Source organism: Kogia breviceps, chromosome 14 (assembly GCF_026419965.1).
Source record: "Kogia breviceps isolate mKogBre1 chromosome 14, mKogBre1 haplotype 1, whole genome shotgun sequence".
Classification (NCBI taxonomy): domain Eukaryota; kingdom Metazoa; phylum Chordata; class Mammalia; order Artiodactyla; family Physeteridae; genus Kogia; species Kogia breviceps.
The window spans coordinates 54827212-54854755 of record NC_081323.1 but is presented as its reverse complement, the minus strand read 5'-3'; the positions used below and the strand labels follow the sequence as shown (position 1 = coordinate 54854755).

At 54.0% G+C, this 27544-nt stretch overlaps 1 protein-coding gene across 20 annotated transcripts; it reads right to left on the bottom strand.

Moving 5' to 3' along the window:
- Window positions 1-636: 636 nt before the first annotated feature.
- Window positions 637-26660, bottom strand: TBC1D24 (TBC1 domain family member 24). 20 transcript variants are annotated; one of them, XM_067013952.1, is made up of 14 exons: window positions 26492-26639; window positions 15632-15712; window positions 14965-15161; window positions 14562-14677; window positions 13850-13954; window positions 12154-12262; window positions 9839-10918; window positions 9239-9256; window positions 8635-8793; window positions 7405-7468; window positions 6247-6342; window positions 5727-5949; window positions 5121-5278; window positions 1624-4400 (listed from the first exon to the last, which is right to left on the bottom strand). In XM_067013952.1, exons 7-13 carry the CDS (start codon window positions 10801-10803, stop codon window positions 5124-5126), a joined length of 1680 nt encoding a protein of 559 aa, XP_066870053.1. In that variant the 5' UTR covers window positions 10804-10918; window positions 12154-12262; window positions 13850-13954; window positions 14562-14677; window positions 14965-15161; window positions 15632-15712; window positions 26492-26639; the 3' UTR covers window positions 1624-4400; window positions 5121-5123. The 20 variants fall into 20 exon arrangements, 19 of the variants coding, with proteins under 19 accessions (XP_066870058.1, XP_066870053.1, XP_066870055.1 ...); XM_067013954.1 differs by lacking the exon at window positions 26492-26639 and adding an exon at window positions 25895-26020; XM_067013961.1 differs by lacking the exon at window positions 9239-9256 and having other exon boundaries at window positions 26492-26640.
- Window positions 26661-27544: the final 884 nt, after the last annotated feature.

Sequence of the window (27544 nt, the reverse complement as noted above, 5' to 3'; positions counted from 1 at the left end):
AGGGATGACGGGAACATGCAGGTCTTGGAAGGCAACGGCAAAGGAAGGGGGAGCAGCAGGAGTGAGTGTCCAGCCGCCAGTGTGGAGAAGACAGAAGGCAAGAGCGGGACAGAGCCACCATGGCTGCCAGCAGGATGGGAGGGCTGCTGGCGATCTGCCGGCCCTGGGAGGAACTGAAGGACGGGCGTGTGCACGTGGCAGAGAAAATAGGTCTTATGTGTTTGTTGTATATGCACACCCAACTAAAATGCAAGGGATTAGAAAAGACATTCATAGCGACTTCTATAAACTTCCAGATAGAATATGCTTATTTTGAATTGAGCATGACTTTTTTGACAGAGTTTTACACAGACAGGGATCCTTGCAGTTCTGGACGGACAAGTTTGGGCGACATTTCCTGATGGCCATTCCTCACGTTTACGGAGCACGTCCACATGCCAGGTGCTGTGAAAAACAGTAGACAAAATCCATCAGGGGAAGACTTGGTTGGCACCAGAGGATCTATCTCTGGAACGAAGAAACTTCTCCCCGTTGATCAGGATCAGCTAATGCAGTCCCTCAAATTCATGTCCAGTGGTTCCTTCAGGAATTCCCATCCCACTGAAACATTTTCACGTCAAATACTTCACAGTGATGTTGATCCATTTGTTCTCATTCATTTTATTTAGGACTCAAAATTAACACTGACCAAACATATCACTAAATCACTTATTTTTCCAAAGTTAGATTTTGCTTCAAAGTTACACATTTGCTCACTACATGTATTTCCACAAGGTCCTCAAAAATTTTTTTTTTATTATTTATTTATTTTTTATTTTTTTTTTTTTTGCGGTATGCGGGCCTCTCACTGCTGTGGCCTCTCCCGTTGCGGAGCACAGGCTCCGGATGCGCAGGCCTAGCGGCCATGGCTCACGGGCTTAGTTGCTCCGCGGCATGTGGGATCTTCCCGGACCAGGGCACGAACCCGTGACCCCTGCATCGGCAGGCGGATTCTCAACCACTGCACCACCAGGGAAGCCCCTCAAAATTTTTTTTTAACATTCATTTAAATGCTCCAAAGTGTCAGTCCAGTAATCCGTTTTTCAGCCAATAACCATCCTAGACAAGAACAAGAAGGTAAAATTATTCACACAGCTCTTCCCTTCGATCTTTAGCTTGTAAACTTTTGACAAAACGTGTCCTTTGCCAGTCAACACACTGCAGGGTGAAACAGGACAGGGGTTTGCTCCTGTTATCTTTGTATGAAGATAAAAACAGGGGCGGGGATAGCTTGGATTGAGCTAGCTACACCACGTTATCGACCATATCACTGGACAAGATCAGACCTGCAGGCTCCCTGCAACCAGAGGCGCATCTAATGGGGGAACCTAACTGAGCAGCCACACCTGGGCTTTAGCGGTCTAAGGAGGAAGCTTTTGTTAGTTGGTGTGTCCCATGTCACATCATGGGTCAGTGTCTGTGTGACAGTGTGTCCACTGACTTTGCTTCCTTGGTCGCCAAGTGCGGTGTTGATAAATTCCACGCGGTCGGGTGAAATGAGTGGGTCTGCATGCATGGGAGGCATTTCAGCTCCAGACATGAGTCACATGACACTGCACCTAACTTCAAGCACAGTCTGATATGTATATAACGAAGATCATAAATTTTTATTTTTACAACAGGTTATTTTTAAACATGCAAACACTTTTCTTTCTGCCTAACTTGACATCGTAGGGTGAAGCACCTGCAAGGTGTTCCTGGCACTCCTGCCTCATTTGGCGACTTCTCTGTGCAAACACGACAGTTGGAGGAGGACTGTTGAGATATAGGAATACATATTTGACGCAGTCGCTGTATGGTCTAATTATGGCAATTTATTTTGACCGGTGTTAGTCACGTGAACTTAATGACATTCAGGATGTAATTAAAATGTGGGGACGTAAACAGTTATAAAAATGAAATCTATTCCTGGAACAAAAACGACTATAGAAAAACTGAGGGAATCTGAATACAGACTGTAGTTTAAGTTTCCAGCATCGTACTAATGGTCATTTCTTAGGTTTGATAAACATGCACTATTAACACCGGGGGAGGGTGGGGAGGGGTTGTGGGAGCTCTATACCATCCGTGAAACTCTTCTGTAAATCTAAAATTATTTCAAAACAAAGTGACAAAAACTGAATCTACTAAACATAAAGTATGTAAGGAGACTATTATAAAGGCTCTGTGGCTTCAGGAAATAGATAAAAGAAATTTGAAGGCCTTGTGGAATCTTCAGAATTTTCTAAAACAAGTTGCCCTGAAAACCTGAAAAAATAATAAGCATGGAACTTATAAAAATAGGAAAAATTAAAATACTTATTTTAATTCAGTAAACTGAAAAACTCATAAAATACAAATGACTTACTCTTGTATTACAAATTATTTCTGAAAAACTGATTTTCTAAAGCCTTGAATGCATACAGTCCACTTTGATAATGAACTGGTTTAATCTATGTTCAATTTTTTTTCATTTTTAAAATTTAAAAAAATTAATTAATTTTTGGCTGCGTTGGATCTTCGCTGCTGCACGTGGGCTTTCTGCAGTTGCAGTGAGCGGGGGCTACTCTTCGTTGCAGTGCGCGGGCTTCTCACTGTGGTGGCTTCTCTTGTTGCGGAGTACAGGCTCTAGGTACACAGGCTTCAGTAGTTGTGGTTCGTGGGCTCAGTAGTTGTGGCTTGCAGCTCTATAGCACAGGCTCAGTAGTTGTGGCGCATGGGCTTAGTTGCTCCACGGCATGTGGGATCTTCCTGGACCAGGGATTGAACCCGTGTCTCCTGCATTGGCAGGTGGATTCTGAACCACTGTGCCCCCAAGGAAGTCCCTAATTTTTTGTTTTTAAAATAAATTTTTAAATGTTTCTAGAAAAACAAATAATTCATTATGCAAATCCATAAAACTTTGGCTAATTTCTAACATAAAATGCTAGTAATAATCAGGAAGAAATAATAGAGAATATTAACACCTAATATCAGATAACAAGGACAATAATAAGAATAAAAAAGATAATAACCACATACCTTTTAGTTTAGCAGAAAAGTTTGGGAGATGTGAAATTCAAAGAAACTGAATATTTTGCATGCACACATGAAGACCTCATGATACAGAAATCGTGACTAATCAGCAGTCACCCTCCCTGGGCCAGACCTCTTGGGGCCCTTGGGGCAGCCACAGAGAATCCTCTGGACTTACCAGAAAAAGAACACCCCAGTTCAGGAAGTTTGCAGAGGGGGCCATGCAAATAGCGCTCAGGTATCCCTTCAGCTGCTTCTGAAAGGTTGTGCTTTTAAAAGGCCTTCAACGTTCCCATGATAGAACACTGACAAGCAGGAGGCTGCACCCCGTTCGGTGGCATGCCCAGGGGCGGGTAGCCCCGGGAGGTCCCCCTAATTGAAGAAACCAGACTCGGGATCCCTGGAGTTCATGTAACGAGACCGTGTTTAATGAACACCAATGTACAGGTGAGGGCTGTGGGGGCTCGAGGATAGGGGGCAGCGAGGGCTGCAGGGTCTGGTGTGGGGGTAAGCTGTGACACCACCTCCCAACACCTCTCCCTTTTACAGGGATTCACACTGGCCCCTCAGGGCCTCTCAGCAGTCCTGTGGGGACAGCACAGCAGGATGACTAGCCTCATTTTACAGCTGGGGAAACTGAGTTCCAGAAAGGTTCACCAGCTTGCCCAAAGCCACACAGGGTTCCCAGTCCTTCCTTCTGTATCACTTCGGCCTGGCTCAGGGGGGATCTGAGTAGGTGGGGAGGGGAGGATGAGTACCCCACAGGAAGAGCAAGCAAGATGTGGAGGACAGAGGCGTGGCATGTGGGGACATGGAGAGGCAGGACCCCCTGGCAACTGTGGCCCAGGCTGTCATGGCCTCGGCACAGCCCCTTGGGTGTCCGCTTGTCCTCTCTTTCCTTAGGGGTGTGCCCAGGGCCTCAGGACCAGCTGAGGGAGGTCATGGGGTGGGAGGGCCACTCCCTGCAGGGCTCACACAGCCCTGAGAGACACAGAGGGAGAACTCGTGCCATGCAGAGGGGTGCGTCAGGAAGGTGTCTCGGGGGCAGGGAGCTGGGGAGGGTGTGTGGAGCACAATGAAGGTGAGGTGGGTAGGGCTGGACGAGGCCAGCACACCGTGCTGAAGGGTCTGGACAGGATCCTGGGCCACGTCACTGCAGCAAAATGGGGCCGCCGCAAGGACTGCAGTGGAGCTAAGGAGGGCCCGAGCTGGAGAGGAGGAGGGCTGAAAAAGGTTCCAGGGGTCCAGGCTTCTCCAGGCAGGCCCCTGGAAATGTTGGCTGGTTTGGGGTCAGTCACAGAGGGCCCCTCCCTGGGCGACCTCTTTAGGCGTGACTATACACTGAAGCCCAGCAGAAGCATCAGGCTCTGTGGAAACACAAGGACACGTACTGTCCCCTGCAGCCCTTCATCCTACTGGCCCTCGCCCCTCCCTCGGGAGGGGCCCAGAGCCCTGCACACAGCCTGCCCTCCCTACCTTCACCCTGCCGTTCCTGTCTGAGAGGCACCCCCAGAAGGCCAGTATGGGGAGGAGGGAACTGAGTCAGAAGTTTCAGGCAGATGCTTCTGCTAAGGAATAGTCCCCAGGATGCCTGTTGTCTTCCCAAGACTGACACACCCCTAGGGAACCACCAGCAGGAGGCCCGGCAGGAGGCCGCAGGGCCTGCTTGGGAGCCATGCTCAGAGGCACCAGCAGGGGGTGCCATGGACCCACACTCAAGGGGCAGGCTCCTTCTGCCTTTCCAGTCTCATCTCCCCCACCCCTCTCACCCCACAGAATCAAGGCTCAGGGGCTGCAAGACTTAACCCCTCCAGTCTTGGGCACAGGATGCCTGCACAGAGGACAGCCAGGGCCTGAGTCCGAGGTGGAGACAGTAGCAAGTATGGGCAGGTCTGAGAAGGTCCAGGAGGGACAGGCCTGGCCAGCTGAGGTCCTGGCACCACTGCCCAGCCCAGCACCAGAGCCCAGCTGCACCCTGATGGTGCCCATGCACGGGGGGGTGTCTTCATTCATTGCCTCCTCCCTGAAGAAAGGGCCTGGCCACCACCCCACCCTACAGCAGCAGCTCGGTCACCGTTAGCTCACACCTGTCACTGGGTGTCAGGGTCTTGGAAGCCCCAGGCCTCCACGGCAGCGATGAGGAAGTTCTCAGAGCAGAGGGGCTGGTTGTTGAAAGTGTCGCAGTGGCCCGTGCGGCCCCGGTTCAGGTCCCCATCGATGTAGAGTGCCTGGCCTCCCCCTCCACCTGTGGGATGCTTGGTCAGTGACTGCCTGCTGTCCAGCATTGCCCCCGAGGGGCTCTCCTTCTGCTCCTGAGCATCTCCACTTGGACAGGGCAAGTCTTGGAGCCGTCCCTGCGCAGACCTGCCAGAGGCCTCTCTAAAACCATGGGGCTGGCTTTCCACTCTGTAAAGTGCCCCGGCTCCTGGTGAGACCCTGCTAGTGAGCCCACTTCCCCAGCACGCAGCCTCAGGTCCCCACACCTGCCCCGCATGCATGCTCCACCCCCAACAATACCGCTGCCTTCCTCCACCATGACAGGGGCTCTGCCTGTCTCTCAGGTGAGGTACCTACCACCTGGCTCAGCAAGAGCTGGCCTGGGGCTTCAGCCACCCATGATCCCATACCCTCCCCCCAGGCTAAGTGACCAAGGGCAGACAGGAGCCCAGCCTGAGGTGCAGGGAGGCACCCACCTATGATGAGGCAGTCATTGCCCCCAGCCATGAACAAGGACTCCGTCTTGGAGGGCAGATTGAAGTGTCGAGCAGCCAGGAATGGCGAGAGGCGGTCAGCAGGGTCTGAGGACACAGAGTGGCAGGGCGAAGACAGAATGGTGGTAGACTCCAAGGACACAGGCTTGGTCAGCTCCGGGTGTTTGATGACCACCCACTCATAGCGCTGGACCTCGGGCTGCAGCTGAGGGCAAAAGGGCAGCATGAGGAGTTGGCACATGGCACCCACAGGGCCCCTGCCTGCTTCCCGCCCCCCCACCCCACCCAATTCATCGTCAGTGCCCTGAGTGAGGCCCCGAGTTGGGGCTGGGAGATGGTGCCGCACAGCGCAGATGAGGGCCTGCCTGCTCTCATGGAGCTCACAGTCTAATGATCACAAACCAGAAGGAGACGGGGAGGTTAGCCTGAAGGGTAACAGCTCTGATGGAAGTAAACAGGGTCACATGAGTGGGGGTGACCTCCCATAGGGAGGCCCACTCACCCTAAACACGAAGCATTCTCCGGTCCCAAAGAAGCCCAGCTTGCCTCCAAACTTGTTTCTCTCACTCCAGTCTGTTGACAGGTAAGCTCCACACACCTGGGGAGAAAGGCCCCAGGGTGAGGCTGTGCCCTGCTTGCCTGCAGGATCGTCCCCTCACTCAGGACCTGCTGAGAGGCCACGGTACAGTCACAGCTGGGGGTGTTGTGGTCACAGCGCCCGCCCCCCCCCACTTGAGGGCCAGGGCTGGAGAGTAATATGGGAAAGTCAGAGTTTGGAGGGCGTGGGGCTGGTAGTGAGCATGCGCAGGGGCTGCCTCAGCCGCCATCAGCTTACTTGGGATATTTTCATTTCCCTCTTGGGCCCTAAAGCATGGGAATAAGCTCCATATCCACACTCTGATTCTGGGCATCAGCGCCAGGGAGGCCCCTCAGATGGAAGCTTCCAGGAAGCACCCCTGCTCAAGAAACGTTTTCCAACCCTCCCATCAGCCAGCAAAGTGCTTAATTTCACCATCAGAGAGTCACTCCTTTGAGTGGCTACAGGATTTGCCCAAAGTATCTGACAATCAGAGTCATCTGCTATAACCTAGATGCCCAGGCTTCTCTTGGAGAGCCAGACGCACACTCTGTAACAGGGTGAAGAAACTAAAACTCCCAAAGGTGCAGGTTTGGGAGCCACTGAACGAGGAGCCTCTATCTCATGCACACACCCCCAGGATTGGGGCGCGTGAGCTCTGACTTTATTCCAGACATCTTAGATACTTTCCAGATGACAGCACTGCAGAGAACAAGGCCCTGAGAACTACCTGTCAGGGGCTGGAGGCAGGTGAAGGTAGACAACTCACCTGGCACTGGCCAACTACTGCAGGAGGAGGTGAGGCCTCACTCACTAGGCATTTCTGCAAAGGTCCTCTAAACTGCCAGGCTGTGTCAGGCTGGGGGCCTGGACCCCAAGGGGAAACAGGGAGGCTCTGGGTACTTAGGGGGTCCTAGGGGAGGCTAGATTCACCTCTCTGTAGAGGGCTGGCCCTGCTCTGCACCCCTAAGCCTAGGGAGCCTGGGTAGGGGCTATTGGGGAACACCCATCCTCTCTGGGGCACAGACTCCCCCAGAGCTCATCAGAGGCCAGGACCCCAAGCTCCCTCTGGTCCTTCCTCACCTCCTTTTGTGTGGTCTTGATGAGCAGGAGGGTGGGCTCGTGTCCTTCACACTGGAAATAGAACCTGGGGGCAGAGACCACACATGCCAGTCCTGACAGTAACAATCATACCTGCAACCCTTCCCTGTGCCACCTCCAGCCAGCCTCTGTTGCCCCAGGCTGTCTGGGGGTGGATGGACCTGGAAACTGCTTGTCCTCCTCTCCCAGGGACCAGGCACAGTGGCTTGGATGGTAACACCTTGGCCCAGGCACTTTTCTCAGACAAGATGGAGCCCTGGCCAGGAGTCCCGCAGGCCAAGCAGTCAAAGGCCCAGGACTCTCTGCCCTGGTGTGACACAGAGGAGAAGATGCACGGCAGAGGGCCCCCAGCAGACAGAGCCATGTGCCAGGTGCTTCAGGGAAGCAAGAACCAGAGGAACAGGTCCCTGCTCTAGGAAAGCTCGGAACGTCCTCAGAAGCTGGGCAGCACTGAGAAGCATGTGAGGAGGCCTGAGGCTGCCGCTGTGCCAGCACCAGGTGCCCAGGGGTTGGCTGGCATCCCTGGTGGCCCTGCTTAGCCGTCCCTCAGCAGACCTCCCACACTGCACAGAGATGGGGGCCAGGTCAGTGCAGCTCTGGTGCTTGCTGTGTGGGCTGGGCCAGCCCCGATTGCATCACCTATGACCCAAGCCAGAGCTTGGGTCAGAAGCCACCTGCCAAATGAGGCTCTAGGGGGGAGGCCACGCCTGGCAGAGTGACCCTGGGAGACAGTGTGCCCTGGGGGAAGCCTGCACAGGGCCCGGCACAGCCCACAGGGCCAACATGGACCTGGCGTGTGGACTGATGACGTGAGGTGGAGGAGTAGTGAACCAAGACCAGCCGCCTCAAGTTGTCCTGACAGTTCTGTAAGTTCCCGGGGGGAAACTCTGCCTCCCGCGTCATCACAACGCCTACGTGGGGGCCTGGAGCTACGTAATTACCCCTGAAGTTTGGGTGGCCTGGGAGTGAGAGGTGCCCAGAAAAGGGGCTCCCAATTCTAGGGCCCCCCAGGAAGAGACAGGGCCTTGCCCAGGTGCCCATGTTTGAAAGCTCATTTCCAGCCCCACCATGACCTTCCGGAAGTGGGGACAGGACGAAAAAGCTGGGCAACTCCACAGCTCATCCACCCCTTCTGCACTGTCTGGCCCTTGGAGTCCATACCTTGGGGCCTTGGGAGGGCAGGCCCAGCATTCCCAGCCTCCTGGGCATTACCTGGTCAGGCTGTACCCGTGCTGCAGCGAAGAGAAGAGCAGGAGGGGCTGGCAGAGGGCGAACCGCTCAGGGACCCATGACCAGATGTCTCTCATCTCCTTCACACCGACGATCTCTGAGTGGAAGTTCTCTGCGTGAACAGCCAGGTGCACAAACTGTCTGGGGGAGTGGGAAGAGGTCAGAGCACAGCTGCGACCCCAGCCCCTGGCCACGCCCCCCACCCTGGAGGTGTGCAGAGCCTCTTGTGTGAGCTCAGCCTGGAGGAAATATATCACCTGTTCAGCCAGGTCAGAGCCTGGTTCTAGGGCCCCTCAGGAAGAAGCGGGGTAGAGCTGTCCCCCTGGAGTCCTGCTCCCACCCCGCTACACAGACAGGAGAACGCCCAGCCTGGGTGGGGACAAAAGCACCTTTTCTCTAATAAATGGGGATAGAGAGTGAGTCAGCTCTGAAAGACAATGCTTCCTGGCCAGCCAAGAACCGACAGGCAGACAGACAGGGCCTGAACTTCGGCCAGGCTCTGAGGCCTTGCTCTGAGAGCCAGAGCAAGTAGCCAGGCTGGAAGACAGAGGGAAGCCAGGCGTGGAGACATGGTTTCCAGACCTACCTTTTGGAAAGTGAAACACTGAAAAACAGGAGGAAGCAACAGACATGGAGAAGAGGAAGAAAAATAAAACAGACAAGGAGAGGTTAGTTGCAAGTACTGATGCCCAGGATATGCCTGCCTTTGGCCTGCAAGAAAGGCCTCCACACCTACAGTACACTCACAGCGTCTGTGCCCAGGTCTCAGGACACCATGGGCCCTTGCCACGCCTGCTCCCCAGGGGCCTGTGCTCAGGGCAGGGGGCCATGCTCAGCAGCCACAAGAATGGCCAGCAAGGGAGCCCAGAGCTGGAGTGGTGGAGCAGAAGCTGCTCTAAAATGACCCAAGGACAGCCTGGCTCACTGATGGACCTGTTGGGGCCATGGTCAGCAACCAGCTTCCATCTCAGCCATGGCCCCTGTACCCAGGGACAGGACCCTATGCCTTCTGCGCCCACAGTTGCCTCAGCAGCCTGTGGCTGTAGCCAGGAAGGCCCTTTCTCCTTTCCCGTGGCTTTCTATCCACACACGGATGGCTGGCTGGACAGGCTCAGGCCCCAAGCACCCAGAATGCATTCCCCCAAAGCCCCGCCCCACTCAGGCCCTGATGGCAGCCCCTGCCTACCTCTTCTGCTTGACGGTGATGCCCTTCTGCTTCAGAGCTTTCTCATTGGCCATCTGCAGGAGCTGAATCTCCTTCCGAGAAAAGAGGCGGATAGCAAACGCTTTCTCCAGCAGCTTCTCAGGAGACACAGTCTTGGCAATGTCCTTGACAAAGGTGCGGATGTCCTGCTTCACGTTGTCTGATTCCAGCGGCTGCCCAGCTCTCACCTTGTGGAAGAATTTGAGGATTGCCAGTGCCACGCGGTACAGCACCTTGTAACCTTCCACCAGGAAGACGTCAAAGACGCGAGCAAAGTAGTTGAGGGGCAGCTCCCCGAACAGCCAGCGCTGCCAGTCCGCATAGACCTGCAGGACGTCCTCTGAAACGGCCACCATCAGCTTGTGGGCTGCCTGGCAGTACTTGTTCACCAGGTCCCCAAACGTCATGCAGGAAGACTCGAAGGCCAGGAAGCTCTGGTCGATTAGCTTCTTGCTGGGGTCGTTGCAGGCCAGGATGCGGCAGGCCTTCTCGAAGCACTCGGCCTCGTCGATGCTGTAGTGGAGCAGCAAGGCCACGACCGCAGGCAGCGCGGGGCAGAAGGAGACATCAGGGAATTGGTTGGCGATGCACAGCAGGATCTTACGTACGGCGCCCTCACCCCTTGTATTCAGGCAGTAGCTGGGCACCTGCGTGTTGTCCACAAACTCGGGCAAGGGCAGGCTGCCACTGCTGTGCTTGCCCACGATCTTGCCGATGATGTCACTGTACACGCTGGCATCTGGTGTGACCGTGCGGCAGGGGATGTCCCGGATCAGGCGCTGGTACACCTTCCCCCGCAGGGTGTAGCTGTGGGCCCAGTAGCCCTGGCGCGCCAGCTGCTTCAGCTCCTGCAGCTCGGTGCAGCTCAGCTCCTTGGGCCCCAGGTCCTGGATAGTGGCATCCATCTTAGCTCTGTCCACAAAGCAGTTGTAGCCCGGGGAGTCCATAGCGCAGGGCGTGCCCAGGAGGAGGCCCAGGGCTGCCAGGAGGGGGTGAAGAGCAGCTAAATCCACCAGCGCTCTGTCTGAGGCTTCTCTGCTAACCTGTTTGCCATCCCATACCCTACAGGATTAAAAACCATGCTTAGTACGCGTGTATAAAGGTTTACATTTTTTAAAAAAAAACATGTTTTTGTTTTAGTCTTTTTTAAAAATTGAATTGTATACTTTATTTTTTAATTAATTAATTAATTAATTTTTATTTTTGGCTGTTTTGGCTCTTTGTTGCTGAGCGTGGGCTTTCTCTAGTTGTGGCAAGCAGGGGCTACTCTTCGTTGCGGTGCGGGGGCTTCTCATAGTGGTGGCTTCTCTTGTTGCAGAGCACGGGCTCTAGGCACGCAGGCTTCAGTAGTTGTGGCATGCGGGCTCAGTAGCTGTGGCTCGTGGGCTCTAGAGCACAGGCTCAGTAGTTGTGGCGCATGGGCTTAGTTGCTCCGCGGCATGTGGGATCTTCCCGGACCAGGGCTCGAACCCATGTCCCCTTCATTGGCAGGTGGATTCTTAACCACTGCACCACCAGGGAAGTCCTGTTTTAGTCTTTCTATAAAGTATCAGTAGGGCTTCCATTTAAGATAAGTGGATATTCTGAGAATTCACTACAAACTCTGGAGCATAACTTCTTTCCATGGGGCTTATGAAGATACTGGAAGAAGTCACATAGATTCTGGGTCATGAGAAAGGGCTTCGAGAGGCTGACTCTACTGTAAACAACTCTCTGCTCGGGGGTGGGTTGCCCACAGGGCCCCCATGCTTCATCCTGCAGCCTGGGGGCCTTGTAAAAGGAGTAGCTAGTCAAGAAGACACCATGAAGTCAACAGATGCTGCGTTTCAGTTCTCAAAGGCTTCAGGTCTTTAACCAGCTGTGTATCATGAGGAAGACACACACCTACTCTGCTCCAGGACCCCTGGCTTGCAATTTGGAGGCCAGCTCTTAACATCCTAAAAATAATAGCTAAGTTTCAGGCAGGTATTCCAGAGAAAACTCAGTGGTGGGGAGTAGACATGAGGGCTGAGAAATAAATGGAAGGTGTCACAGCTTCAAATAGACATTTCTGGAACCAAATGAACCAGAAGTATTGGGGGATTTGGTGCTGTTTCTCCATTATGGGCAACTATTGAGATTCATGCAGACACTAAAAAAAAAAGGATAAAATGTGCTATTTGAGAGTCTCTGGTTGCATGTGGACGGCAAGACAGAAGTTTACCATTCAGAATACCGCAATCTGACATTTGTTTTTGCCAAAGGCTACTGTCCTCAACACTAAAGTATAATAGTCTGCCCATGCACCTCAGACTAACCTTTCCACCTGGGATGGTACACTGTCTGGAGTTATCACAAGGGTTTGCTTCAGTGAGTTCTGGTAAATGACCAGATCATTCCGGTTCTGCTTGCATCAAAAACATTTATCTGAAAATATAAAAAGTAACATTTTAAAAATATTGAGTGGAAAGAATTGTAATGTAAAACCTGTTATGTTCAAGATGTCTTGAGAAAGCACCTTGATACGGTAGGGTTTTTTTTATTGTGTTAAAATATACCTAACAAAATTTACCATTTTAACCATTTATAAGTATACAGTTCAGTAGCATTAAGTACATTCACAATGCTGTGCAACCATCACCACCATCCATCTCTGGAACTTTTTTATCTTCCCTAATAGAAACTCTGCATCCTTTAAACACGAGCTCCTCATTCCCTGGCCCCCAGCCTGTTACCCACCATTCTACTTCCTATGAATTTGACCACTCTAGGGACCTCATATTAGTGGAATAATACAATATTTGTCCTTTCGTGTCTGGCTTATCTTACTGATCATAATGTCCTCAAAGTTCGTCTATGTTTATAGCATGTATTCGAATGTATTTTTTGAATTTAAGACTATTATTTAGAGCAGTTTTAGGTTCACAGCTAGAGAGGATGGTACAGAGATTTCCCACATACCCTCTGCCCCCACGCATGCACAGCCTCCCTGTTATCAACCTTCCCCACTAGATGGTACATTTGTTACAACTGATGAGCTTAAACTGACACATCACCCAAATCTATAGATCAATGAGGATTCATTCTTGGTGTTGTACATACTATGAGTTTGGACAAATATAAAATGACATGTACCCTTACTATAGTATCATAAAATGTATTTTCACTGCCCTAAATATCCTGTGCTCCACCTATTCATCCTTGCTCCCTGCAACATCAGAATTTCATTCCTCTTTATGGCTAATAATATTCCATTGTATGGACAGAACACATTTTGTTTATCCATTCATCTGTCGATAGACATTTGGGTTGTTTCTACCTTTTGGCTGTTGTGAATAATTCTGCTGTGAACACAGCTGTACAAGTATCTGTTCAAGTCCCTGGATATATATCCATTGATACTGTTTTTATAGGGACTTTCCCACAGAAATAAGGTTTTGTGACAACACCCATTTAACAAGTCCCACTGGAAAAACCTTACCCACAGCAGGACCAGGTGCTGCCAGTGCTGGAACCTTCTTCCCCAGAAAAGAATCCCAAATGGCAGTTGGTTTGTTTGCTCTGTCCTGGGAGGGATGGCAGTTAGGGCTCCCCCATTTCCCCAGGTTGTGAATTACCTGTAGAGTTTACATCTTTTGTTCTAGGCTCTGAGCCCACTAGCCTCTGGAGGGACCCCAGGCCTATACTCTTTTCTCAAATAGAACCCACTCCTTGTCAGGGCAATAAACATGTTTATAAACAGAATAAGAGCTAGGCAGGACAGTGCCAAACCTTGCTCAAGTGGCCTCAGATTCAGTTGAATATTAAACTGGAAACTCCAAAAATGATTATTGCACCTTGCAAATTCCTTCAGAAAGGACCTTCAGGGAGAAGTAGACCCACTTTTTGTTTGTTCTTTTTTGGCTGTGCCGCAGGGCATGTGGGATCTTAGTTCCCTGATCAGAGATCAAACCCACGCCCTCTGCAGTGGAAGCATAGAGTCCTAACCACTGGACCGCCAGGGAAGTCCCCCACCGTTTTATTTGTTGTAGCAAGTTGTTGCAGCCTGGGGACTCCGAGGCAAAGACAGGTGCAGAAGACCCTGAAGGAGGTCCTGGATCCCTGCAGGTCTCCTCCCACCTGAAAGACAGCATGGTGTTTGTGGAGCAGGGCAAACAAGGCTTATGATGACCTCCTTAGGCATCTATAAAGCCAGGTGTCAGGGCAGGTTTTTGTTTGGTTTGTTTTTTACATAAACACATAATCATGAAAACATCCAGTAATACCAAATTATAGAGTAAAAATGTAAAGTCCTGTTTAAGTTACCCCCTCAATCCTACCCCCTCTTCTACCTAAGGTAATCACTGTTCACATCTAACTGCATGTCCTTCAAAACCTTTTTCTTGCACTTATGTGACACGCATCCATAACCCAGTTAGATGGCTTAAGCTGGCTATTGGGAAGGGGAAGTCAGGAGATGGGAAACAGATCAAAAACACAAAGTCGCTGGGCTGGCCCCTCACTCACCATGTGGAGGTGAAGGTACACCCTCCCCGAGCTGTCCCACCTGCAGCTTGCCGCCATCCTGCAACACTGTCCACACTTCCAGCTCCTACTCAGAACACAAGGCCCCACCGGCTCCCCACAGTCCCCCAGCTCCTGACTGAGGTGCCAGGCCCAGGAAGGAGGCTGTGCTCCCCGGTCCACGCCTGGCAGCCAGTGGTAGAGAAGGGAAGCAGGAGCTTACTTGGGAAGCGAGCCAGTTTAAAGTCAGACAGGCCGGGCTCAGAGTCCAGTTCTGCCACTTGTTGGGCTGAACCTCAGATAAGCCGCGCCTCCTCCTTGAACAGCTGGTGCCTGTCTCTAAAATGGAGCCGATGAATATGAGCCACTGGACAGATATTAATCCCCACACAGCACCTGTGGGTTAAGCTCTTACTCTGGGCTCACTGGCTGGGGTGTGGGTGACACCCCGCACACAGGCACATCCCACTCTCTCCCACTCCCCCTCGCCCTGCAACAGCCCAGGGCAAACGGCCACTCTTCTCGGCCAGAGGGGCCCTGGCAGCAAATGCCCTGGGAAACCCCTTTCCATCAGCCTCAGGAAGGGGAGGGAGGGAGTGAATTCTAATCACAAACACTGCACTCACCTTGAGCACCGCCCCCGCCCCCCAGTCTCAAGTTCACTGCAGAAGAAGAGGGTGGGGGCAGAGCTGGCTCCAGGGTGGCACCTCTCCATCAGCCCTGTGGGAGGAGGCTGGCCCCAGCTGCCCGCAGCTCCCTGAATTTAGAAGGTAGGAAGGAACTTTGTGTTTTCTGTCCTTAGCTTTGGGCCTAACCTGCAATTCTGGGAAAACAGGAAAAATTCCGCTCAGCATCCTGTTAAGACTCACAAGAACTGCACACAGTGACCATTTCAGATAGTGGGGACACCACGCAGTGTTGTCTGGAGGGTGGCGGCTACTTCATCTAGGGTTGTCAGGAGGACCGCTCCCCTCCCAAGCTGAAGTGATGAGAGGGAAGCTGCCAGAAGAGCTGAGGAGAGGTCACTCTGGACCACGAGAAGAGCGCGTGCAAAGGCCCCGAGGCAGGAAGAGGCCTGCTCCAGGAAGGGAAAGGCATCCAGTACGGCCAGGGCACAGTGAGAAAGAAGAGCGGAGACATCCATGGGCTGGATTGTGCACGGGGAGGAGCCTGGACTTTAAGTGCAGCGGGAAGCAGGGAAGGTATGTGATCCAACGGACGGGTTTAAAAGCTGATTGCTGTGAGGATTAACTGAGCCTGTTTATAGAAGACACTCAGCCTGGTCTGGCTCACCAGGGCAGCTCAGAAGTCCCGAGGGTCTCTCGTCGTTACTACTCCTTGGGCTCCGCTGGCCTGGCACTGGCTCAGGAACGTCTGGGGAGTGATGGGGTCAGACAGGTCAATGCCAATGCCCGATCAGTCCTGTGGTGAGGCCGAACTGTGCCCCTCCTTAAGGGGGCAGTGCAGCCACAGGAGGCTGCTGCCAAGGTTCTCCCAGGGGCCTGAGAAGGACCCTGCTCTCTTTGGGATGGTCCCTCCGAATGGCCTCTTCGACAGCCCTTCTTCTCCTTCCCTGCCTGTGCTACTGCTTCCCCACCCAGAAGCCCCTTCCAGTCACCATCATGTCCCTTTACTCACAAACACTATACCTGTTTTGAGATTTCAGGCTACCTAATGGAAAGCAAGTATTCCTTAAAAAGAAAAAAATAAAAACGTTAAGTGGAACTAAGTGATCTCTATTTAGGGGTGTTAGGGGGCCCCGTCAGCAGCTCTAGGACTGCAGTCCCATGGGCCCTGGGCCAGGAAGCTTTTCTGAGGAGGGGAGTTCCTGTGACATGATACTTTGGCTGGGAACACCCTATGGGAGGTCAAATAAACCCAAACTCTGCCCTCCTTGGTGAACCCCCAAAGTGTGCCCACAGGAAGAGGGAGGCGGCCAGTGGGGTGGGAGGAGCCCCCTCCAACCCATACCTGCCACTTCTGCCTCCAGAGTGACCCCACAAGTGTCTTCAACCCCTCTCCCATCTCAGGAGCACATGTCACCCAGGAGGGCCAGCCCCACTGCACTCCCTCCTCAGCCAGTTGAGGCTGGTTTCTTGATGCCACACTGCTATACCAAAGCACTACCCATGGTCTGATAGTCACAAGACCTCTGCCTTTCTCACCTTTTTATGGGGAACATGATTTTCCCAAACAGCTGGATTTGAAAAAAACTCACTTGCATGTGACATACCCCCCCACATTAAGCCTGGGTGATTCCATCTTAACCAACCAACAACACTGGGCCCTATGCCTTCCTTACAGGCTGACTCTCCCAAAGGGCCCAGCACCCCATCATGCCTCCCCTTGACTCAAACTTTTATTCATTTGACAAACTTCTACGAAGTTCCTTTTCTGGGCAAGGCACCGGGGATACGAGGGTAAAAGAGCTCTCGAGGAGACCAGTGGTCACGGCATCCACAGTGAGACTACGAGAGCCCAGGCGGGGCACTGGCAGATCACCGAGGCAGGCATTGACTCGGTGTGAGTGCCACAGAGGGGACAATGGTACCTGAGTGTACAAAGACGGGACTGGGGACAAATGCATGAGGGAGAGCACGGCAAACTGGGGAGCCTCAGAGAGATGGCAGGGAGTGACCGGAGGTGGGATAGGAGGGGCTGATGGCCTTCTATGCCAGCTGCACTAGAAGACCGGACATCACCCCCACACAAGAGGGAGCAGGAGAAGAGCCGAAGCAGAAGGTGACATATCAGATCTGCATTTCAGAAAAAAACCCTGGTGGCCGAGGAGGAAGGAGGGCAGAGTCCAGAAGTGGAAGCAGGAGGAAGGCTGGGCTGAGCTGGCCAGGGAGGATGCAGAAGATGGGGTGGATTCCCCCAGATGAGGTGACCTGTTCGGGGTGGGGGGCAAAGACCCAAGCAAAGAACAGAGAATTCTGGCCCAGGGGTGGGGTTTTGGTGGGGCAGAGGAAGTGCTCCATTTTAAAGTGCCTGTTATGACACAGATGCCTCTCAGGCAAATGCCAGAGCAGCTCAGGTGAGGCAGAACCCTGGGCTGCTGTGCTGAGGTCCTGCCTAGACACCCAGCCCTCACCCCTGACATCTACACTGGCTCCTGGACTCCTCTGTCACCCAGTGGGCTTCACAGATGGCTCCTCCACACACCCGGAGGCCACCAAAGAGCCAACTGTGGCCCAGGTGGAAAGAGGCAGCCCTGTGCAGAGGGAGCCTGGTGCTCCCCAGGAAGCCTACCCACTCCTACTGACCCCTGCCCAGCCCAGCCTGAGCACTCCCCACCCTCTCCCTTGGCTGCAGGAATAGCTCATAGCCCGAGCAACTGGGGCTCAGCCTGGCTGGGCCTTAGTCATTGCACCACAGGACAGGGTGCTGCACAGTTGTGTCTCAGTTCTTCCCCTTCACTCTGAGCAATCCCACATCTGTTTCCTGAGAGTGAGATCAGGAAACAAAGAAAGAAGAGGAAGGAGGCTGGTTCCAGCCCTGCCGACCAGCCAAGAACGGGGCAATAGATGGGAAGGAGGGGCAGTGAGAGGCACTAGGTCCTGGGCCTGAAGAGTTCCATGTGACCAAGAAACGTATGCTCCTCTCAGGAAGTTTCCCCACGGTGGAATTCAGAGCACACGCTCTCTAGGGAGCCCCTCACCCTCAGAGACCATGGGTCCCAGCCAGGATGCAGCAGAATGACAAATCCTTCAAACAACTAGTGGCCCCACTCTAGCCCTCAGAGTATGTGAGGTCTGGGGATGAGAAAGACACAGCAATTACAGGACATAGTCACTGCCTGATAAGATCTCAGGGTGCCAGGCACGGAATGTGGCAGCAGGACAGGGAAGAGCAGATGACCTCCTGCCTGTGGCTCTGCTTGCAGGGTATTTGGATAGAGGAGCAGGGAGGGTGGGACAGCCTGGAAGGGAATCTGGGCTGGTGAGTAGGGTATGGTAGGTGGAGCTCTGAGGCAGAGAAGGTGGACGGAGGTGGAAGGTGGGAGTTATCCCTGAGGCCATCCACCTAGGACACCCAGAAGGGGTGGGGTGGGTGGGGCCTGGAGCAGGATGCATTCCACCCTCTCCTCAGGCTGGGACCTTCCTCTCAAGTCCAAGTCTGACTTCCTCATGAGAGGCCCAGTGCTCCCATCCATCTATAGGGAGAGGCCAGGGAAATGCCCAACCCCACTCCCAAGGATCTGCTTAGAGGCCTAGGAGACACAGCTTCAAGACTGTCTGGAGCCCTGGGTCAAGGATACTCAACTCCCCGCCCAAGCCTCAGCAGTAGGATGATTCCCAATTCTGTAGATGACTGGTGGTGACAGTGTCACTGATTGGGGTGACTATGGTCACCAATCCCCCACATTCGCTTCCTTTGCTGCCTTGCTTTATACTGACCTCACTCCCAACTCCCATCTCTCTTCTTGCTCTGGAACTTGGCTCGTAGCAAACAATCCCCCACCTCCTCATCCTCTCCCCTAATGCACCCTTCCTCCAGGCCAGAAAGCAGGGGGCTCTCCCTGGGACCCTGCCCCCTCTCTCCAGGGTCTCCCCAGGGCTCTGACACCCCTCTCTCCAGGGTCTCCCCAGGACGTGCCACACACTTCATTCCAGTTCTTGGCCTCCTCCTCTCAGCTGCCCTCATTGCAGGGCATTCGAGGGTCAAGCAGGCCGACCTGGCTCAAAGCTCCTCAACTTTAGAAACCTTTACATCTCTGATGCTTCATCTACACCCAGGTCAGCCCCAGAAACTCCTCCACTCAGAGGGCGCATGTCACAAACACCCCACTCTCTTGTAACTGTCCTGACGCTCTTCACTGCTCTCTTTCCACTCGCCATAACTCTATCTCCCCACACCGCCAGTCCTTTGTGACTTTACTTCCTTGTCTGCTCAGCCTAGACCTGACCCTCCAAGCCTCAGCTCCACCACTCCCATGCTCCTGTCTCAGCTACCCAGAAGAAGCCCCATGAGAGGCCAGCCTGACGGCATGCCTCTCCACGCCCACACACCAACTGTAGAGAGAAAAATCACACTGCCCTGCTCGTGGCCCTTGGAGCCACCTGGCAGCCCTCAGCATGCCTCGCAGCACCCGCCCCTGGTCCCCACACTAGCCAACAGCTTCACATCTCCCACTCTCCTTGAGAACCCAGTGTCAGGCAAGAAGCATCCTCTCCTGTCTGACCCTGGCCCTTGATCTGCACCCCAACCCTTGGTCCTGGCCTCCAGGGGTTGGGCCCCCAACCCCCAACCCCAGCACCCAACACTCCCCTTGAGCTAAGCCTTTCCTCTTTCTTTCCTTACCAGTCAAGCTCCAGGGCAGAGCAGGTTGTATGTCTCCCCCCTTGCCCTTCACGCCTGGCTGCCAGACCTAACAGACACCTTTGAGCCCTTATCTCCCTGAATCACACACAGCTGACCCCACTGCTCTCAGCTCTCCTCTCCCCAGGCCTCCAGAAACCCCTTCTGTCTGTCTCCTTGCCTCTCTGGCTGCTGCTGCTCCTGTCCCTGTCCCTCAAATGTCCCTTTTGCAGAAATCCATCTTCTTTTCAGCCAAGAATTCTCAGGTCCCATACCTCCAACTGCTTTCCTGAAGTCTCCCCACCTTCACACACTCCATGTGACTCCAACGCAGCTCAGCTCTGACTCCCAACTGGCTCTGCCCTGCTCTCCACTTGAAATCCTTTCCCGCCCACCGCCCCACCCCACCTCCTTTCAGGATTTGGCCCTACCTGCCCTCTAGGTAGGGTAGCTTCAGGAGTCTTGACAGTGGGAAGGGGGAAAGGCAGGACACACCTGTTCTTTCTCCTCTCGGGGCAGTCTGCCTCAAGCCTCAAGCCTCGGCCCAAATGCCCCCTCCTTCACCAGCCCTTCTAGACTCCTGACCTCACAGGCAGGACTCATGGCGACCTCCCCACATTCCATCCCTCCTTGTTCAAGTCTGTTTGAAGTTGGCAGGCCTCTGTGATGAGCTGCTTATGAATCAAGCTCTTCTACTCTACTGTGACTTTAAGCCCAGGTGTCTCACACCATATACTCAGTGTACCCAAGAAAGAGGAAGCAAGAGAAGGAAACAGATGGAGACTCAGGAAAATCCCAAACCACTTGGGCCCAAGAGGGAAATTTAAATAACAGGGCCATTTGCCAATTTGTTTGTTCTAGGCCTGTTGCCTTCCCAGCAGACATCTTCACATGATGAGAAGGCAGGCTGGGCTCTGCCTCAGCCCTGAAGCAGCACTGGGATTTTTCAAATGCTAATGGCAACTGGCATTCCACAGTGACTGCCAGGCTGCCAGTTACCCAGAACCTGATAGTGGGCCCTTTGCTGATGGCACATAATGGGAGGGCACGTGCCAGGTATAAAGGGGCGTAACCATTAAGGAGGCGTTAGTCACAGCACCGCAGCCAGTTGGCTGGCCCATCTGCTGCTGCCGGAAGCTCAAATGCAGGTCTTACCAGTGGCAACTGAGCCTATGGATGGGACCCGAGCAGGGCAGAGTCCTAACCATATTAGCCACTCGAAAGGTTTCCTGCAGGGACTCGGGGATGTCCCTGGCAGTCTAGTGGTTAAGACTTGGCGCTGGGACTTCCCTGGTGGCGCAGTAGGTAAGAATCCGCCTGCCAATGCAGGGGACACGGATTCCATCCTTGGTCCGGGAAGGTCCCACATGCCACAGAGCAGCTAAGCCTGTGCGCCACAACTACTGAGCCCATGCACTGCAACTACTGAAGCCCGCGTGCTCTAGGGCCCGAGCGCTGCAACTACTGAAGCCCGTGCCTACAGCCTGTGCTCTGCAACAAAGAAGCCACTGCAATGAGCAGCCCCCGCTCACTGCTGGTTTGGTCCACCCACAAGCAGGGACTGGGGTTGCAAAGGGGCTCTGCTAATTCAAGATCTTTATCTTCTGAGTTCAAAAGGTCCTCCCAACAGCAGGTCTGGGAAAACAGCCCCCAAGGGCATAGGAGAAACCAACTAGCTACACAGAATGAGAAGCAGAGGGAGAAAACCCAGCTGTCAGAAGCTAGAATTTTGACTCATCTGAATTCTAAGCAAGATGCCTGTGATAGGTGTGCCTTGGAAGGCTGGGCACATGGCAGGCTCTCAGCAAGTATCTTTAGGCCTGACAACAGAGCTGGGCTGGGAGGGAATCTTGCAGGTTTTATCATTTTAGTAGGCATTCAAGACACTTCCTGAACGCCAGTGTATCAAGTGCTGGAATTTGACGATTCAAGGCCCAGTCCTAGCTCTCAATGAGCTTCTGGATGTGGGGACATGGTGTACTGACCATGCCAACTCAGGTTCAGATGCTATGAGAGAAAAGCTCAGGGTGTCTGGGCCCCCAGCCCACAAGAAAAGAGGGGTCTGGAAGGATTCCCTAGCCAGCACCTGCCTGGCCTAGATCCTGAAGGCTGAGGAGGCCTTCGTCCAGGAAGCAGCAGAAACAGCATGCGAACAGGACAGGGCCTTGGAGAGCATAGCCCTTTGGGGCGGGTGAGTGTCATTCATGGCTCAGATTCAAAGACAGTTCTACAGCCCAGCTTCATGAGCTCTAAGAAGCCAAAGGGCCCAAGACAGAGGCCTGGGGTTCACCAGGCTGCCGAGGAAGGACAGTGCTCCTGTGGGCTGGGAGGTGGGGAGGGGATGGCCCAGGAAGGTTGGGAAAGAAACCAGAGGCAAGTGGAGTTAACGTATACCCCTGGATCCTTTGAAGGCCCACAGGTTTAAGAAGATAGGAAGGCGGGAATGACCCTTGCTGAAAAATGAATTACAGATGAAAAATTAGGGAATGAGGACAATCTGATTCAAGGAAAGGCTGAAGGGACAAAAGCCAGGGAAGCTTTTGGTGGGACACAGGTAATGAGCTACATTTAGAATGCTACACAGTGGAAGGGCTTTTACTGGTAACAGAATCACCCATCGGTAATCAATTGGTACCCAATTAAAACTGTGTAACAATTAGGCGCACACAGTTTCAGGTTATGCGAAACAGGCCAAGCCATGTATAGTGGCTTCTCAATGGCCTGTAAGAGGAGAGTGCAGGCTGGGCAGGATGGAGGGAGAAACCATGATCGCGCACACGTGACCCCGGCCAGCAGCTCCTTGGGCAATACCCAGGGGAGATGGATAAGGTCCCACGGCCAGGAAGGGGACCATAACTGCACAAGACAGAAGGAGAGCTTGTTGCACATAGGCCTAAGTGAGCAGGTTCCCTAAGAGTCGAAGATAACTGCTAACAGCACTTATCCAGAGGCCAGGACAGCCCTGGGGGCCACGCGCCTCCTTTGGGTAAAGAGGAACTCCTTTTGCAACAGCCTTTCCTCACCCTCTCCTGTGCAGCCCCTCAGCCTGGGGGAAAGATTACAGAGGGGGCACTATACACTTGGCCTCTGTATCTTCAAGAGTCTTTCCAAAGTCCCACCTGCTGCTAATGCTGATGCACTACACAGAAACTGGGGTCCTGGAAGGGGAGCGACAGGACCCAGAGAATTCTGCAACCTTGGATCTATCTCTGGGTCTGAGAAGGCCTTTTTTCAGAGATCTAATTGTGAGAATGCCCTGAGAGGACCAACGGTCGGGCTGGAGGGGAATGAGGTCCTTTGAGATGAGTGACAATCTGGAAGTTTCCCAAAAGGCAAATAAACACACATGTGGAGAGGAAGCCCCGGGAATCAATCATGTGATTTTGCACCTTTAGTATCTTACATTTTGCTGTTTAACCAACAAACAGGGGCTCTAGGACAGAAATAAAAAGCCCACTATCCTGCCCCCATCTCCCGAAAAGGCAAGAGATTAATCAGATTTTTGTTACCTTATCTACTCTGCTCCACAGACATGAAACATCAGGCATCTCCAGGGTTCAGTCTTCTTTTTCTCACTCCACATCACCCCACTCCCTGGCTTCAGTGCCACACAGGAAGTAGTGCCCAGAACACTTTTGTGTTTGCTCTCCTTGGCTCCAGACCAATCTCTATCCAGGAATTCTTACTGACCCTCAGCTCAACATCTCCACACAAGTCATCACCCACTCCCAGGCCTGTCCCTTCCATCACACTCTGTGTGGCACGGCCTTACCAGCTGCCAGTCAGCCAACCTTGGAATGTTCCCTAAGTCCTCCTTTATCCTTGGTCCTTCCCATCCCTGCAGCCACCTGTCTCAAGGTCTTGCTCTCTTTTCTGTCCCCACTGCCCTTCCTTGGTGCTGGGCCTTTTGTCCCGCCAGGTATATCCCCATGTTCTGTTAATCGCCCTCAGTGCAGGACTTCACCAACCCACCATGGCCACCACTGTCTGGTCACCTATGAGGGCACAATCTGACCAGTCACTCACAAACCCGAGATCCCTTAGCGGCTCCCCACCACTCTCAGGGTAAAATGCAAACTCGGGACTGGTACTCAAGGTGTCTCCTGACTGCCGTCAGCCCAGCTCCTTAACTTCATCTCCCTCTCCTCACCCCAACCACCGGAGCTACCCACTGCCCTTCTCCCAACAGCCGGTGGGTGGGAGCTGTATTCCTGTACTTCACACAACGTCCCTTGGCCTGGAAGTCTCACTCCCTCATATGGTCCTACCACTCCCATTCATTCTTTAAAAAAAAAAAAAAAAAAATTTTTTTTGTTTTTGACCACACCGCGAGGCTTGTGGGATCTTAGTTCCCCAACCAGGGACTGAACCCATGCCCTTGGCAATGAGCGTGGAGCCTTAACCACTGGACTGCCAGGGAACTCCCTGTTCTTCAAAATTTAATTCGAGCCCTTCTCAGGAGCCCCCACTAAAGGCCAGCTGGACTCCACCCCTCTGTGCCCATAGCAAGCTCCGTCTGCCTCTGTGAGAGCGCCGACCGCAGCGCCACAGTTCACTGGCCCGTCTCCTCACTGTACCCTAAGCTCTTCAAGGGCACAGGCTCACTCAACTTTGTAGCCACAGAAATACCAGGCACAAGTCTTCATCATGTGAAGTATGATTTGGATAAACTTGCATTGAAAGAATAACAAAAATCATCAAATAATGAATTCAGGTTGGTCCTTAGTGAAAAGCCCAAGGTGTTATTTCTCTGATATTATCTCCATTTGGAAAGTGACACTTGAAACAGCCACTGAAACTGCTGCTTCGAGTTGAAAAGGCCTTTTTTTTTTCCTGCACAGAGTTGTCATAACAGAGAAGCTATGCTCAAACAGGTAAAACATTGAACAGGGTAAATATTAAGTGCTTTTTTATAACCTGCTTCATTGTCCTTACATACTTCAAACCAGAAACCATCTAAACGCAAACACTTAAATATGTCTTCTGAGATTGGCTCAGACTGTAATGAAAATTAGGCGCAACACTGCATGCCCAAGGTCACTTGGCCTGCTGACAGTCCTGGCAGGTGTGGTCAGCGACAGCTAGCATGGCTCACCAGCAGGTGAACTTGCAAATTCAGGGGGTGAATTTTGTTATTATTAAAAACCTGCCTAGATTACTAGATTACTTCTACATCCCCTGAAGGTCACCCTTCATCCAGATGAAAACCACTGCATTAGTTTTAGCACCTTGGTTCATTTCAACAACCATTCAGGGAGAACCCCTGGCCCATTCCATATGAGGCAATGGGGGAGCAAAGATTAATGCGACGTGGCTCCAGCCCTGTTCATAGGGAGAGATGAGCTTCTAAACAGAGCACTCGCTGCTGGATAAGCACTTCTCATACAGGCTTTACCTGAGGGCTGAGAAGACTAAATGAGAACCAACCTTCAGGATAAAAGGATGCATATGTGGGGGTTGTACCACTGGCTAGAAATGGAAACTGTAACACTTCTGCGAGATTTCTTGATCTTTTCTTACCTGGGATTGTTTCTCCAAGCCTGTATCCCTTAAAAAGAAAAAACCAACACACCTGTCTTCAAGGCAATTAAGTAAATGTTTACAGGTGGCTACTCTGTGCTGGGGCTAGAAAGTGAAGATGGAGGGGAGCCCTCGGCCTCAAGTAGGATAAAGCGCTATATCTGATGAATAATGGGATTTTTTCCCCCCTGTAATTGCCTAGATGTTCCTGCAGACCTGGGAGCAAACACACACAGAAGTAAGGAAAACCACCTTCAAGTCCTTCTACTGGCCCTGGAAAGGCAGGCAAACTCCTCACTAGGAATAAGCAGCTGGGTAAAGACCTCAACACCAGCATCACAACCACAGCCACATCGGCCACCAGGTCTGTGCCTCCCAGGCACATCTCTATCTTAACAGCTGACCCGCGCCTCCGCACTGCCCAGGTGGTCTTCAGACAGCCTCTGGCCTTTAGTGTCAGCCCAACAAGTGGTAATCCAGGAAGCCCACCGCTCGTCTGTTCCCTACCAAGTAAGGCCACCAGGCCACCAGCGCCCTTGCCAAAAGAGGACCTTGACCGAGTGCAGCCCATCCCCGACCTCCAGCTGTGCTTACTCAAGGCTCAGAGAGCACAGCGCCCAGGGGCCCTGTAGAAACGCTTCAGTCCCCAGCACAGTCTGGCGGACAGCTGCCGCCTGGCACAGCGGCCACCCCAGGAGGCACCCGCTGGACAGGGCTCAGAGGCTGGGTAGATACCTAGGCAGCAGGTGGGCGGCGTGTCATCCTGGGGCAAGCGTATAGCCAGGACGGGAGCAGCTGCAGGTCTTCGAAGACAGTACGTTATCAGAGAATCTGTTGCAATTTCGAGTCCAGAAGAGGATTTCCTACCTCGCAGAGACCGAAAGCGCCCGAGGAAGGAGTGACACAGAGTCAGCTCTTCCCACCGCCGCCTCGCCCAGAGCCGGCCGGAGCGCCGACAGCGCCTGGTGAGGGGCGCCGGCGCGACCTCCGGGGTGGTGTCCCGCGGGGCCGAGATCGGCTCCGGCCCCACGTCGCGCCCTACCCGGCACTCGGCCACGGCGCAGCACCGGCGGCAGCGGGCAGTGCCCAGCGGACGGCCGCGGGCCCCGGGCGCGCGGGCCGTGGAACCGCCACCCGCGCAGCCGCCGGCCCCCGCGCCCCGCTCGGACGGAGGCCCGTCAGCCAGGCCCCCACGCCCCCTCCGTCAGCACGCCCCCTCCGTCAGCACGCCCCCTCCGTCAGCACGCCCGGGACGCGGTGACAGTCGGCCACCCGACACTGCGGCCCCCGCGCCGGGCCGTCACGCCCCCGCCCACGCCGTCGCGCACCTACCTCCGCCCGCCGCGCTGGCCGAGAACCCACCTCCCGGGGCCGCGCCGCTCCGTTTTCTCCTCAGCTAGCTAAGCTACCGAGCGTCGGCCTTTCTGCGCAAGCGCGCACGCGGCCCCGCCCCCGCCGAGACGCGCCGCCGGTTGCCCACCCGCGGCGCCCGCGGGTCTCTGGGGCAGCGGGCTCCGGGCATGCGCGCTGACGCCCCGAGGCGAGGCGGCAGGAGCATGCGCCGGCTCAGCACCGGTCCCGATGTGAGGCGAGGGGGCGCGCGCGAGTGGGCGGGTGGCTGCCAGGCCCAGCTGTGGGCAAGGCTGGGGCATCGGGAGTCGGCAGGGGTGCCCGCCGGAGTCGCCACCGCGCCGGGTTACGCGTAGACCTGGGAACGCGCGCCCGCGTGGGCACGACGTCCGGTCCCCAGCGGGCGGAGGAGGAGTGCAGGGGGGCCTCCGGGTGGGACCTGGGTGGAGGAGTCCTGAGGCCGAGGCCGAGAGAGACAGTCAGACGGAGACAAGAGACAGGGACACAACGGGGCAAAAAAGAGGCTGAACACAGCGGGGGACAGGGACACGGACGCCCAGCCGGCAGAGACAGGACAGGCAGAGGTGACCTGCGGGACAGACGGGACCCAGAGGCCGCCGTCCTCGTTGGGGGAGGAGTCATAGCGCCCTCTGCGTGTCCTGACAGGGGGCGGGGGAGCCAGTGTCACCGAACTCCATGGGGGTCCACAGGCGTCTCTGGTAGCCACAGTGCCTCTTGGGGAGTCAGGGCGCTCTCTGGCGGATCACAGGGTCCGGGGGCGGGTGGAGTCTCAGCGGCCCTTGGCGTGTTCGCAGATCTCTATGGGTCCTGGCATCAGAAGGGGGTTCATAACTATTTGAGGTGGGTGTCAGTGCCTTTCAGGAAGGTGGGAACGCTGAGGGACCACGACATCACGGGGGGCTGTGTCACAGAGGCCCTTGAGGTGTTCGCAGAGCCTCTAAGTATTCGGCCCCACAGGGCCCTCTGGGGGTATCGTGGCGCCCCTTGGAGGAGGCAGATAGCTTGAAGGTGGGG

Excerpts from the sequence above, each read along its gene's own strand:
- TBC1D24 (XM_067013957.1), bottom strand. The coding sequence starts at position 10,803 with ATGGACTCCCCGGGCTACAACTGCTTTGTGGACAGAGCTAAGATGGAT. Across the intron at positions 5,950-6,246 it reads GAGAATGCTTCGTGTTTAGG|CTGCAGCCCGAGGTCCAGCG; the intron begins GTGAGTGGGCCT and ends TTTTGCCCTCAG. Across the intron at positions 5,279-5,726 it reads CAATGACTGCCTCATCATAG|GTGGAGGGGGAGGCCAGGCA; the intron begins GTGGGTGCCTCC and ends AGCATCCCACAG.